The following is a 15217-nucleotide window of genomic DNA, read 5'->3' as shown; positions in this document are numbered from 1 at the left end:
AATGTTCATTTAAAAAAATACTACTACCACTAACTTAGCACAAATGCCTCGACACAACACATGTTCATTGGCATGGCAAATCTGCTTGCTTAGTGGCAAGGTGCATGCCCCAATTGCCTCCAAGTTCACTATGACTTACAAATAAAAAGTTAGCTATAAAAAAAATGTAAATACTGTAAAAAAAAATTAAATTATTTACTTATATTACATTCTAGACCAAATTACAAGTTTTGTTTGGAGCAAATTAATTTGGACAGTTGTCATAACTTGCACTTACGTGACATCAATTGGAATAAAATTATAAAGTACTTCTCTATATATAGTATATGCGATTTCATTTTCTATCAACTTATAATTCTCCCAATTAAAAGAGAAAGCAACTGCACTTCACCTCTTCACCACCGCCGATCTGATTAGTAGAATTCTGCCAAAAATGGTTCTAAAAAGAGTTGATCACCCTTCCTCTATGATGACAAACTTCCTCCGGCGCTGCGGCGGCTCCGCCGTCCTGGACGGCGGCCTTGCGACGGAGCTGGAACGCCACGGCGCTGACCTCAACGATCCTCTGTGGAGTGCCAAGTGCCTCTTAAGCTCCCCTCATCTTATTAGAAGGGTACACTTTCCTTTTTGAGTTTTTTTTTCCACTTTAGGATAAATTATTCGCTTTTTTTTTTTAATTATGTACGAGGTAATTTTTTTAGGATTCCTTCGAAAATAAATAAATTCTACTTTGATTTTTTTTAAAAATTTAATATAGAAGATGCTAGCTATTATTTTATATGTGTAGATGGATAAATTCGAAGTTAGCCACCTCGTTTGAGAGATTCATGCTGATTGCCACGTGTATTTTCCTTCAATTATTAACATTATCAAGACTGGTGGCAACTTTGTAATCTTGATTTTTTTGAAAACCATAAATAATTTTAAAAATGTAAATTGCATCCAAACAATTAGGAGTAACATAAGTGATGAATCCCCTGTTTCATCGATTGTTATTTGTAGAACAAGAAACTTGAATTGATTTTGATTCCGGCATATGTTGGGTCTGTTTGGACAGGTTCACTTGGATTACCTTGACGCAGGAGCAAATATAATTATATCTTCATCTTATCAGGTAAGCAAATAGTAGTACTAATTATATCTGCTATTAGAAAGGGGCATGTGTCATAAATTATTCGAAAATTCGATAGCATCATAACAACACATCGAGTTCATTATCTACACTGCATTACGACATAATTGGAATGAAATCTACAGTAGCGTTAGTAATTCCATAATCTTAAAACTGCATCAAAGAATCTAATGATTTAGTTTATCATTAGTTTTGATATAATTAAATTTGATCCATTCTATTCTCTATACCCTATATGTTGTAATAATAGAATAGAATAGAATGTATGGTGATGAGTGGTAGTGCAGGCCACTCTTCAAGGTTTTGAAGCAAAGGGAATTTCAAGAAAAGAAGGCGAAGCGTTGCTAGAAAAAAGCGTAAAGATCGCTTGTGAGGCTCGGGATATATACAAGGAGAGAGCGACCAAGGGGCTGTGGGATGTCTCTGCAACGCGTGATCATGAACAAGCCCCCATTTTGGTCGCTGCATCTGTCGGAAGCTATGGCGCCTATCTCGCCGATGGCTCCGAGTATAGGTACATGATGGACTAATAATGATGCATGATTCTTACATTCCATTCTGATCTGAGGTAGCACCTGCAGTGGGAGTTATGGAGATGGTGTGAGTTTGGATAGTCTGAAAGATTTCCATCGGAGAAGGGTTCAGGTTTTGGCTGCGTCCGGGGCTGACCTCATTGCGTTCGAGACCATTCCAAACAAGCTCGAGGCCAAGGCATACGCTGAGCTTCTAGAAGAAGAGGGTGTCGAGATTCCAGCCTGGTTTTCCTTCTCTTGCAAAGACGGAGCAAATGTGGTGAGCGGTGATCCAATTGAAGAATGCGCTGCCATTGCTGATTCTTGTGAGCAAGTCTTTGGAGTTGGAATCAATTGCACTGCACCAAGATTTGTTCATCAACTCATCCAGTCTATACAAAAGGTATATATATTACATATATACATAACTCCCAAATTAAATTCTCATGATATAAATTGCAGGCAACAAATAAAGCTATTCTCATATATCCCAACTCTGGTGAGACTTATGATGCAAATACAAAGGAATGGGTGGTAAGCAACTAATTGAAGCATGCTTCTTTAATTTGATGATTAATTAGCTTATGAGATTTAATTTGTACTATTAGAAATCAAGTGGAGTTTCGGATGTGGATTTCGTGTCATATGTGAAGAAATGGAGGGAGGCAGGGGCATCCCTAGTGGGAGGGTGCTGCAGAACTACGCCCAATACCATTAGAGCTATTTCCAAGGCTCTCTCTAACAATTGACAGACTCTACTCTAATGCTTCCTTGTTTTTGGCTTATCTTTGTAACTTGTATGTATTTATAAATCAACTTTTCGTGTGTAATAAAAGGGAAGCACTATCTGCTGATGCATGCGTTCTAAATTCAAGAATTCTCTCTTTTCTCAGAGTGTTGTTCCAAGTTTTATAGATTTCTCCTACTGTTGGTTGAGAGCTGCGGTGAGGTGATAAAGAATATACACACTTGAAATTTGAACTCAATTTAAATTTGTTTCCGTTTCGGTTCATAAAATAAAGAGTAAAGGCCAAATATGGTTCCTACATATGACCATTATCAATTTGGTCTTTAACATTATCTTTTTGATTATTTGGTCCCTCACAAATAAACTCGGACCCGGATCGATCCTCACTTAACAGAACCGTCAAAAAATAGACGGTGATTACAATTTGACTATATTAAATTACTAATGGTAATTAATTATACCTAATTATAATTTTTAATTCCTATTAATTTACAAATTATTCATTTAATTTTGCAACTGATACTATCTTTTTTTCCAATTTTGCTAATAGAAAAAGAATTATAATTAGGTATAATTAATTATCATTAGTAATTTAATATAGTCAAATTGCGGTCATCGTCTATTTTTTGACGGTTCTGTTAAGTGGGGACCGATTCGGGTTCGAGTTTATTTGTGAGGGACCAAATAATCAAAAAGATAATGTTAAGGACCAAATTGATAAAATGACCATATGTTAGAGACCACATCTGACCCTTACTCTAAAATAAAAACATGACTAAAGCACCATATTCTATTTTGGCAATGAAAGATGACAAGTTGATGCTACACAGTGTCTTTCAATTTTCTAATTTATGGAGTAATGGTCGATTGCCTATGACCTTATAAATTTATTTTTATACGTATGTGCGTCACATATCGTTTAAATCACTATCCATGCAACCTTATAAATTTATTTTTATACGTATGTGCGTCACATATCGTTTAAATCACTATCCATGCATTTTACTAGTATAACTATCTGCTAGGAATTAATTATAGTAGTACACTAGTATTAAGTAATCTCTGTGGCATCTAGTATTAAACTCGATCAAACTTTTTGGTTTGTAGTGTTGGAACCTTTAAGTTGTTAATGGGCATAGTCCAGTCCGGCTAATTCAATATAATGTGATACAATAGTTCTATCAAGCTAAATCAAATCTAATGTATGTTCAATATCAATATATTCATAATCATGTACACAAGGATAAATTGTGTACACTAGCATTAAAAAATTATTAATATATTTACTCAAACCTCACTGCGGTCTCCGTCCAAAAAAAAAAAAGTTATAGTAGGTGTTGGATATTGGACTCCTTGCTTTGGGCTTCTATTATTATTCGATTGGGCTGCTATTATTGTTGAGCCCATAAGATTAATTATTGGCCCAAATCGAGCCTGGCCCGTTTACTTATCCAGAATGGCTAGATGTGTGCCACCTGGCTACTCCACGCGGATCACGGCTCACAGCCGTTGGATGAGTGCTGTGTTTGTTAAGTGAGAGAGACCGGTTAGTCTTCTCATATTGATTCGCTCTCTCTGTCTCTCTTATTCTAGAAACCTCCTTCATCTCTCTCCCTTCTCTCTAAGATTCCGGCTACTCTTGCCGGAGTTCTCCTTCGAGCTTTCTGTTCCACCGATGATTCTCAGTTCCTAAGAGTTCCACCGGTGTAGATTGAGTGTGAGGCAACTCCTTCGGTTTCCTTCTCTTTCTAGGGTTTGGTCTGTTGTTTGTGACCAATCCCGAAGTGCTTGGAGTGTGTGGTGAGGGGTCTTGTGTTCTTGGCTGTGTTCTGGGGTTGTGAGAGTCTGTCCGCATGTGAGACGGCCGTGGTGTGCGTTGACCGGTGAGATCTAGGGTTCCACTGATCTCTGGTTTGAGTTCGTTCAACGGTGCTCTCCTTTGTGACTTGCTGTGAAGATTGGGGAGGTCTGAGGCCTAGTGCAGTCACTGCCGTGACCTGAGCCACTCGTGGCCCGATTCTCTGACTTAGTCTCTTTTGTGTTTAGATCCTTCGGGATCAATCTCTTGTGTGACTAATTCAGCTACTAAGTGTGCAGGTACAACCAGAAAAGATTGACTCTCAAGAATCAAGGAGTTCTTAAGCTTAGTCTAGGGTTTCTGTTTGTAACACAGTACTTAGTGTGTAATCAAGATACCACGTTTGTATTCGGCTTGTACCTCTGAGATTAGCCATCTCAGAACCAATCAATAAAAGAGGTCCCGGTAATTAGCGAATTCCGAGTGGTCTGATCCCTACAGTAGGGAGTATTTTTCTATTGTTAGTCTTGAATCAAAATTAAGCTAAATGTTTCTTCACAACAGCAGCTAGAGCCCCTGCCACCGCCCCAGCCGTAGGAACCACAAACTTCTCCTCCCCGCCGCTCTCCGGCGACACATCCATCAGCCTTCTCCCGCCGCCTTGTACGTCGCAAAATGCACCGCCGTGAAAAAAGCCCCAATCCCGTCCTCTCTCGCTAACCTCCCCACGCAGTACTGGACGCCGCAAAGGGAATTGTGCGCGCAACAGTGTGCTGAGGCAACACCGATGGCTTTCGCCGCCTCAATCGTCTCTCTTCCCCCATGCGCCACCCCCTGTGCGCCAAAGATTCAAATTCAGACACAGCCCATTTCGCCTAAACCCAATCCCCAAAACAGAGATCTCAAATCTTGCAAAAATCTTCAAGAAATAAAGCAAATTCATGCGCAATACATAAAACACGGCCTTGTGGCTGACCCTTCTTTGCTAACAAAACTCATTGCCAAATACTCAGAATTGGGCTCTCCTGACAGCTTGGAGTTTGCAGAAAAAGCATTTAAGATGTTCAAGAACAGCCGAAGGGATCGGACTAGTAACATAATTTACCTCTACAATTCATTGGTGAGAGGAAATTCATTACTTGGAGCTTATCACGATGCTATTTCGCAATATGTGGATATGTTGATTGATGATTTGGAGCCCGATAACTATACCTTTCCGTTTGTTCTCAGCGCTTGTGCCAAAAACTCGAGCCTTTCCGAAGCAAGGCAGATTCATGGCTCCGTGGTCAAAAGGGGTTATCACAATGATGTATTCGTCTCGAATTCCTTGGTATACTGTTACGGCGAATGCGGCGACACTGATAGTGCGAGGAAGGTGTTCGACGAAATGCCTGACAGAAATGTTGTGTCCTGGACTAGTTTGATTTGTGGGTATGCGAGGCGAGACCGGAATCGCGAGGCGATCTCTCTCTTCTTTGATATGTTGGGAGAGGGAATTGAGCCCAACGAGCTCACCGTGGTGAGCGTTGTCTCGGCCTGTGCCAAGTTAGGGGATTTGGATTTGGGGGAGAGAGTTTTGAATCATGTTGAATGCTCTGAGCTCAAATTCAATGGTGTTATGGTGAATGCAATTGTTGATATGTATATCAAATGTGGACGTGTAGAGAAGGCGATGCAGATCTTTGATGAATGTGCTGATAAGGATTTGGTTCTTTACAACACATTTTTGTCGAATTATGTCAAATTGGGGATGGCAACAGATGCACTCGCTATGTTTCGTGGAATGCTTGATATTGGGGTGAAGCCGGATAGGATCACCGTGGTGTCTGTGATGGCGTCTTCAGCCGAACTCTCCGAGCTGTCCTTGGGGAAGCAATGCCACGCGTATGTCCTGAGGAACTCACTATGGAGTTGGGACAGTGTTGGGAATTCGCTCATTGATATGTACAGCAAGTGTGGCGAGCAAGGGCTCGCTCGTAGAGTGTTTGATCAAATGTCGGTCAACAGGACAGTTGTGTCGTGGAACTCTCTCCTCGCAGGTTTTGCTCGGAATGGTGATGTTGATTCAGCCATCAGAGCGTTCGATGAGATGCCCGAGAGGAATGTCGTGTCATGGAACACGATGATCGGAGCTTTGGTTAATGAGAGCTTGTTTCTTGACGCGATTGAGCTCTTCCGCTCGATGCAGAGCCAAGGGATAGCTCCGGATGAGGTGACGATGGTGTGCGTGGTAACAGCCTGTGGCTATCTTGGAGCACTGGATTTTGCAAAATGGGTGTATCGCTACGTCAAGAAATGCGGTTTTCACTCCAATATGCGTCTCTGCACCGCTCTTGTCTACATGTTTGCTAGGTGCGGGGACACTCAGAGCGCGATGGAGGTGTTCTGCTCGATGAAGGAGAGAGATGTCTCCGCTTGGACTGCAGCAATCGGAGCGATGGCCATGGAGGGGAACGGGAAACGAGCCCTTGAGCTCTTCCACGAGATGGTCGGACGAGGGATTGCACCTGATGAAGTAACTTTCAGTGAAGTTCTTACGGCATGTAGCCATGCCGGTTTGGTTGAAGAAGGAATGCTTATGTTCAATAGCATGAAGGAATATGCAATCACTCCGCACGTCATCCACTACGGATGCGTCGTTGATCTACTAGGCCGCGCTGGTTTGCTAGACAAGGCGCTCGAGTTCATAGACGCGATGCCCCTGGAGGCGAACAGTGCAATATGGGGGGCGTTCTTGGGTGCATGCAGGAAGCACGGAAACGAGAAGATGGCCGGGCGTGCTGCTAAGATGTTGAGCGAATGTAGTGGTGATCAGACGGGAATCCACGTCCTCTTGTCGAACATCTATGCATCCGCCCGGAGATGGGGCGATGTTGCTCGAGTCAGGATGAGTATGAAGGAGCGAGGCATGAGGAAAACAACGGGTTCGAGTGCGATTGAGGTTGGAGGAGTCGTTCGCGAGTTCACTTCTGGTGACGATAGCATGGGTGCAGCCTCGATGCTCCAAGAGATTGAGGCCAGGCTCAGAGATGCGGGGCATGCTCCTCATCTTATGGACGTCTTGCTCGACGTGGACGAGCAAGAGAAGGAGTACTTGCTCAGCCGACACAGCGAGAAGCTCGCCATCGCCCACGGCCTCGTGTCCTCTGCCCGTGGAACGCCGGTGAGAGTTGTCAAGAATCTGAGAATGTGCTCGGACTGCCATTCCTTCGCAAAAATGGTTTCCAAAGTGTATGATCGAGAGATAGTTGTTAGAGATAACAAGAGATTCCACTTTTTCAAGCAAGGTTTGTGTTCTTGCCATGAGTACTGGTAAAATATAACTTTGATCAAACACCTTTGACTACATACTATCCCAAGTGAAGATCCAAGCATGATACATACATAGGGTCAGCAGAGGTTCGTCAGTTTTGATGGTTGCCTCAGCTTTACAGATCTGTACGGAATAAAGTACCATCAAACAAATCAATGATGTTCAAATTACTTATAAAAATGTAACAGAAAATCGAGTCAAGCAGCATAGTTATTTTTCCTATATTTTTGTTTTTATTTTTGTTAATATGTGAACATCAGAGTGCCTTGATTTGGGTATGTAAATCTAAGTCGTAAACTTTTGGAATTGTTGAGCAAATATGTAGCGCAAAATGTATGCGCTGCTCAGTCAACATGTAATGGGCCCATAATTAGAGGAATACGAGCGATACTCCATCCGTCCCAAAAGAATATGCACTTTGGGTTCAGCACGAGTTTTAATGCAAAAATATACTGTACACTTTATAATTTTGAAAATTCTTTTTACGAAATGGATTAAAAATGAAAGAGTGCATATTCTTATGGGACGAAAGGAACACTAATTTTTCAATTGTTTGATGGTACAAACACTGGACCCGTTTAATTAGTAGATGATTTTTACATGTATTTAATTTGCCTTAGAAACAAACTTATGTCCGAGCATTTGTCAGTTACTAATTCATTGTTAGCATTTTTCACCAAAAATATAAGTTTCTATTCTTCAAATATAATTGTAAAATCTAACCATATCTATCCAGTCATTCAAAGTAAACATTAGTATATTTTATTAGTGAACAAGACAAGATATTGTTGAGATAGATTGAGTAAAGACAAGGTTAAGGAACATGAGATCCCAATCCTTTCGGTGATGACTTGAAAGCAGCATTATTCGCATGGAATTTCTCTCTTTTACCTCTTGGCGGATAAAATGGTTGTTGCTTCACAAGAATCCGAATTGGATTCAATATGGAACAAAAGTATTTTAAGGTGGCGATATAGTAGTGAGATTTAATGAGATAAGTAATAATATGATTTGTATATGATTAAATTAAAATTATAGAGGTGAGATGCGATGGTTAATCGTGAGATATAATCTAATCTTGGCATCATGGAGGCGGAACAAGATACATTGTCACAAGCCCGGCTTTTGAGAAAAACGCAACTGAACATATGACTAGCTAAGTCATGAACTTTAAATACAAGTAATCATGATAATCGAACGGTCCATATTCTACTATATTTATAAGTATTAGTATTTGTTATTAGAGCTGTACTTAAATGTTGCGATCAATTTACATATTCTTTACGGAGTTGATCTATAGATATAATTGGAATTCAGAATTTCAGTATCGGTTAAAAAAGATAAATGCGGGATGATGAAAATTTGAAATCTAACAAGTGTGTAAGTAAAATTTGAAAAATCATGAAGCATATTCTTCTCAGGAAAAAACAATAAAATGATAACATTAGTATTAACTTTGCCAATCTAAATCATAAAATGCATATTAAATCTCAGATTATTTTAAACCATTTCAATTAAAATCTAGCCAATTAGATTCAAGTTTACAATTTGCAGTAAATCGGCTGAAACATGTGTTGTTACAAACTGTGAAGTTGTTCTAATTTGCTACTAGTACAAAATTTGGATGGGATCGAATTTATTCAAAGAATGAGAATATTAATATAATTGTATCATAATCATAAATTAATCGACTGATGGTGACTAATAAGAAATACTGAAACCAAAAGAATACATATCAGTTTTCACTAAGAAATAAAGATGAAAAGAATTTATGTTTGAGAAAATAAAGAGTATAAGTTTGAATAAATGGATATCAATATCGATATGAAAGTGATACACAAATTGATGGAGTAGAATGATTGGCGCTGAATATGAGAACCACAAAATGCCCAAACACAATTTTCTCAGCATTTATTTCAAATTTTAATGCACCTAATTATACAACTTTCTTATACTCAAATCGCACACACACACCACAAAATATTCTTTCAGTCTCCCTCATATCCAAGCAATTTAGTATAGTATATTATGATTTGAACATATAGGAAAAGTACCATTAAATCAGGAGTAAAAGAGTTTACCGAGTTCCGCTTATTTTTCATTTCAATATTTGGTCAGTAGTAATTTATTTTAATCAGGAAAGGAGATCAAATGATTTACCAATTAAACTATGTGAAACTTTATTGCAAAGCAAACGATCGATTTTCAATTCTTTCAAAGAAAACATTAATGTCAGCAAACGATCAAAACATTCAAAAATGTGTACGTTTAGGATTAGTTAAACTTCGTGATCTAATTTTCGGTCTAAGTCATAAAATGACAAAAATCTAAACTATGCAAATAATTTCAGTTTTCATTTGTAGTGTCATCAAGAGTTGGGAGAATTCATTCAGAAATCCATACCAATGCAATACATATTGGCGTTCCACATGATGGGGTCTAACAATAATAAAATAATAATCACATGTAATTGCAGTATAATACTCCTATATGGATATAGTTATCAGAAAACGACCGAATAAAAAGGGAAAGAAAAAGATTTGATGATTTTGAAGAAGAGACCAATCTTCTAAAGAAAAGGATATAATCCACAAAATAAAAAGTGAAAAGGAGAAGAGATAACTATTAATTCAATATGGATGTAAAGCTATTCCTTGACGACCTTCTCAATCTTTGATATTATACTTCTGGGCCGTGATCTATCAATGACAATATATGGCTAGATTTTCATAAAAATTAGATTCTTTAATTTACTACTTACAAATCTTTTAATCATTTATCTTGGAGGGGAAATGCAAAATTTACAAATTATTAGTAGTACAGCATTTAAATTTTAGTGAAACATGCTTTTTTTTTTTTTCACTTTTCTCTTCTTAGCTGGAGCACTAGCATGGTCCATGGTGTCTACTTCTTTACATTTGATTTTAATCACTAGGTCATTTTTTTGGCAATTTAAAAAAAAAACTTTATATTTCGTTTTTATTGGACCTATTCTAAATTTTATTATTTGATATTTTCTAGCAAGTTCAACGCGTTATACATGTCATTTCAATCGAACGCATTATTTGTAATTAATACAGTTGAAAAACGATCTTGTCCTAAATGAAGGGAAGGCCGTTAGCTACATCATTTATTTATAGCAAGATTCTTTCTTTGGTTTCAAACATGAAATATATGCTAAGATTCTTTGTTTGGTTCCATGTAGAATGAAAGTGGAAAAAATTCAATACGCATCTACCATTTCTTCCCATGCCATATATTCCGCAATAAAAATTCTTCATTAAGATATTCTTAATAGTTAACGATTTACATTAGCAACTCATTTAAATCATGCTTGTTAAAAAATTGTTTTGAAAATTCCTTAATAATGGAACTCTGCGTTCATATAATAAATTGATAAAATCCTGAATTTTAATAATAAAAAACTATTTAAAGTTTAAACCTGTTCTGATTAATTATCACGCTAGTTTAATTCGAAACTTATGAAATTTGTTCTAATCTTTTTCTCTTTCCATCAAAGCTAATGAAAATTGAGATGGAAATAGTACTAATCGTTGTTACTAAATATAGCCATGTTTGACCCCGAGGGAAAAAAGAAGTAAAAATCAACCACAAGATCACTTTTAATCATGATGGTTGAGTGTAAAACCAAATTGTTTAGAGAGATATCTTGTCACATAAATTTGCATCACAATTTTGTTAAAGATAATCAAAGTAGGACCATGTTTTTAGTCTTGCATGCCCTTTAGATATTCACTTCCCAATAAGGGCCCATGCCTCTCTTAACTTTCAAACACTTCCCTACTTTATTTCCTTTATATTATTTCATCCCCCTTTTCTAACTATAATATGAAATACTTATAATGGAAATACATATTGGTGTGTCTAAATGGTTTTAGAATAATTTTAATTAAATTGGTTAAATTAAATATTATTGTCAAGCCAAATAAATTGAAATCTTTGGTACTATGTAAAATGATATCGCTTATATTTTTTGAAGTGGATGAATCCAATTTTTTGAAAAAATAAAAGAAAAAATATTGGAAGTGTATTGGGATAAAATTTCTTATAAAGCTATACTAATTAAGCGAAACTTAGATTTTACTAACTCTCCTGACTCCTTATATACTTCGATTTCGATTAGGTCATATTTGTTTCGTTTTTGTTCGTGTAAACTATATATTCATGACCCAATTAAACACACTGCGATACATTTAATATGATGGGGCACAAGGGCTTTAAATTTGACAATCAAGTCATCCACCCAATACAAAAGAATTCCCCCAACCATGCAGAAATGGCTCTATACAAAATAATAATCACCACAAAAATTTGATGAGGACCCGAAAATAAGCTCTAAAATGATAGTGGGTGCTTCACTTAGTTATATAGTTAGTGGAGTGGAGTTATTTTCACTATTAATATGCTAATTTATTTTGTTTTTTGTTGTTCTTAACTAAGGTTATTATGATTTATGGGACCAAATATAGCACTTGCGCCGTCAGCTAATTAAGATACTGCTAATTTTCCCATATTCGCATAATCTCCATAAATAATTTGTTGCTTTGTCCAAACCCCTTATAAACAATGATGAGTAGTATTGATTGGTGGCAAGCTTACCCAAATTAAAGACATGGACAACTAATAATCCTTTTATTTTTGCATATTTTCAAGGCCGGTCAACTGAAGAATAAAGTAAGAATTGAATTAATGATACTACTAAGTGCCTTTATTGTACTAGTAATTCTTTCAATATAAATTCAATTTCGGTAATGACATAGATTCTAGATTATGATTATCGTTAGGATCCACATTTGTATTTTAGGGGAAGTAAATAAAGCAAAGTGGCAATAGATATGTTTATAAGAGAGAGTGATTTTAGTGATTAAAGGATGAGCAGACATCCACAATTTTAGACATCTGCCTCTGTATCGATGGCACTACAACTACCCTATTTTGAGCCTCAATTTCTTCAACAACATTCTTTAATCCCTAGTCCCTATCCTCTATCACTCTCACTCATTTAATTCATATTCTTTATTCCCTATTTTGTTCTAGTATAACTTATATACTTCAATTGATTTTTAGGGTATTAAGAAAATAATGTACATAAGCTTACAAGGACAAAATCAAGTACTCTTAATAAAGAAGTAGAGGAGTATTGATCTAGCATGGTGCAACATACCACAAAAACTCCTCCCACCAGAATTCTCTATAGAGGGTGATAATATGGTCACAAAATGCACATTGAATAAATCATGAGAATGCTCAAGATTCTATTAAAATTATAACAATGACAACTATATTCCTTAATCCATGCAAACTAAAATATAAATTCGCATTGCCCAAGAAAGGAAATGGAAACATACATCGTAGTATTAAAGAAACAGAAACAACATTAAAAACACCTAAAAAGAATAACTCAAGAATCAATCATATACTGTAGATAAATAAATAGATATAGATATATAAAAATGGTGGTTCTGCTACAATTGCTGCTACGGACTAAACTTTCTCTTTATATGGCCTTTCTTTATTATCCGCTTTAACCTTGTGGGCATCACCAAATGCCAAAGAGGAAACAAATATTTAGAGCACTCCCAATGGAGTTCCCTTATTTCTCCCTTATTTCTCCCTAACTCCTGCCACATCAGCGCCACATCAGCATCACATTTTATCCCCAGTTTTTAGCCAACCCCTACAATGGTTTCTCCCTTATTTCTCCCTTATTTCTCCCTAACTCAACATTTCATTTTTACATCATCACTAATTTAATTGTTTTATTTTTATATATAATAAAGCTAGCTTATTTAATTTATAAAGATAAATCAAATAAATAGTAATAAAGTTCGTTGTATTAAACACGGGTACACATTACAACGAAGAAAATTAAAAAAAAAAAAAGTACACGAATGGAAATAAAAAATCAAAAAAAAAATTCAAAGAAAAAAAAATTCAAGGGCGGTGGGCGCGGTTTCTATTTGCCCACAATTCTTCGATGATATCGTGTTGTAGTGCTTGATGGGCCTCCTTCTGGTGTATGTCCATGAACGCCTGGAACCGTTCATGTTCGTTGTGCGGTACACCCTGGCGGGCGGACTCGGTTGAGACACCGTGACTCGATGATGCAACACTTGGGTCGTTGGTGACGTCGAGGACGCCTTCGTGTTCATCTTCGATGATCATGTTATGCATGATGATGCACGCATACATGATATCGGCAATATCCCCCTGGTAGAAAAAGCGCGTCGGACCCTTTACCAGTGCAAATCGCGATTGGAGCACCCCAAATGCCCTCTCCACATCCTTGCGCGCAGACTCTTGCGCTCGGGCAAAATACCTTCTTCTATCTCCGAGTGGGCATCTGATCGTCTTCAGAAACACGGGCCATTGCGGATAGATGCCGTCAGCCAGGTAGTACCCCATGTTATGCACATTGCCATTGGCCGTGAATTCGATGGAGGGGCCTAATCCGTTGATCCGCTCGTTGAAAAGGGGCGAGGAATTGAGAACATTTAGGTCGTTGTTCGACCCGGCTATACCAAAATAAGCATGCCAAATCCAAAGCCGTTGGTCGGCAACGGCTTCAAGAATGATGGTGGGATGCGTACCTTTGTAGCCGGTAGTAAACTGGCCTCGCCACGCGGTTGGGCAGTTCTTCCACTGCCAGTGCATACAGTCGATGCTGCCGAGCATCCCCGGAAAGCCGTGGGTCCTCCAGTGCCAATCCAGTAGGAACTGGCAGTCAGCTGCGTCCGGCGAGCGAAGGTAGTGCTCCCCAAATATCTCTCGCACGCCCTGACAGAAATTCTTCAGGCACTCGTTGCCAGTCGTCTCGCCGCATTGCAGATACTCATCGAACATGTCGGCGGACCCTCCATATGCCAACTGCCGGATGGCAACAGTGCATTTCTGTAGGGGCGATAGTCCGGGCTTCCCTGCTGCGTCTCGCTGGAGCCGGAACTCGGGGTAACGCGCGGACAACGCATTAACAATGCGCAGGAAGAGGGAGCGGCGCATTCTGAACCGGCGACGAAATACATCTGCCGGATAACGTGGTTCCTCCGCGAAATAATCGGCGAACAGCCGATCGTGCGCACCAGTGTGGTTGCGAGGGATGTATCGGCGCCGCCGGCGGATTGGCCGTTGGGGGGGTGGCTGCTGCATTCGAGCGATCTCGCTTTGTATGCAGCGGGAGATATAGTTGTTGATTGGGTTGTTGGCGAAACCCGCTACATCCCATCCGGTGGGAGCGGGAGGTACCTCTTCTTCGGAAGAAGAATGTGATATTTCCTCGTCGGACTGAGCACGAGACGATGAATCAGAACTCATTTAATAAAGATGGAGAGAAAAAAGATTGAAAATTTGTGTGAATGAAGTTTGTGGGTGATGAATGGAGGAAGAGGATGAAATATTTATAGGGGTGGGATAAAATAGCCGTTCGGCCAAAAAAAAAAAAAAAAATTTTAAAAATCGCCGATTATCGCCGAGCGTCGCCCACAGTGGCCGGCGATCGCTCGGCGATAATCCGGCGATAAATCGCCACTCGGCGAAGCAACGGTAACATTATCGCCGAATTATCGCCGACTTCGCCACAATGGCCGGCGATAATTCGGCGATAATCGGCGATTTATCGCCGAGAATTCGCCACCTCCATTGGGAGTGCTCTTACTCTTTTTTACCAAATCTCTCATTGCTTTTGCTGACCAGGAAT

At 38.8% G+C, this 15217-nt stretch overlaps 2 protein-coding genes across 2 annotated transcripts; both read left to right on the top strand.

Annotated features, from left to right (window-relative positions):
• Positions 1-346: 346 nt before the first annotated feature.
• Positions 347-2536, top strand: LOC125197508 (homocysteine S-methyltransferase 3-like). The gene is made up of 6 exons (XM_048096263.2): positions 347-613; positions 1058-1114; positions 1420-1646; positions 1714-2047; positions 2107-2178; positions 2253-2536. Exons 1-6 carry the CDS (start codon positions 434-436, stop codon positions 2391-2393), a joined length of 1011 nt encoding a protein of 336 aa, XP_047952220.2. The 5' UTR covers positions 347-433; the 3' UTR covers positions 2394-2536.
• A 1434-nt stretch (positions 2537-3970) lies between these two features.
• LOC125196469 (LOW protein: PPR containing-like protein) lies at positions 3971-7809 on the top strand. The gene has a single exon (XM_048094995.2). The coding sequence runs from the start codon at positions 4978-4980 to the stop codon at positions 7504-7506; it is 2529 nt and encodes an 842-aa protein (XP_047950952.1). The 5' UTR covers positions 3971-4977; the 3' UTR covers positions 7507-7809.
• Positions 7810-15217: the final 7408 nt, after the last annotated feature.

Source organism: Salvia hispanica, chromosome 4 (genome assembly GCF_029641045.1).
Source record: "Salvia hispanica isolate PSC_SH4W2 chromosome 4, Shi_PSC_v1, whole genome shotgun sequence".
Classification (NCBI taxonomy): domain Eukaryota; kingdom Viridiplantae; phylum Streptophyta; class Magnoliopsida; order Lamiales; family Lamiaceae; genus Salvia; species Salvia hispanica.
The sequence above is the reverse complement of the archived record's forward strand: the minus strand, read 5'-3'. Positions and strand labels throughout refer to the sequence as shown.

Bases quoted from the DNA above. Each gene is read 5' to 3' on its own strand.
- LOC125196469 (XM_048094995.2), top strand. From the start codon at position 4,978: ATGGCTTTCGCCGCCTCAATCGTCTCTCTTCCCCCATGCGCCACCCCC.
- LOC125197508 (XM_048096263.2), top strand. From the start codon at position 434: ATGGTTCTAAAAAGAGTTGATCACCCTTCCTCTATGATGACAAACTTC. The intron at 1,647-1,713 runs GTACATGATGGA...TAGCACCTGCAG, and splicing joins GCCGATGGCTCCGAGTATAG to TGGGAGTTATGGAGATGGTG. The intron at 2,048-2,106 runs GTATATATATTA...TATAAATTGCAG, and splicing joins TCATCCAGTCTATACAAAAG to GCAACAAATAAAGCTATTCT.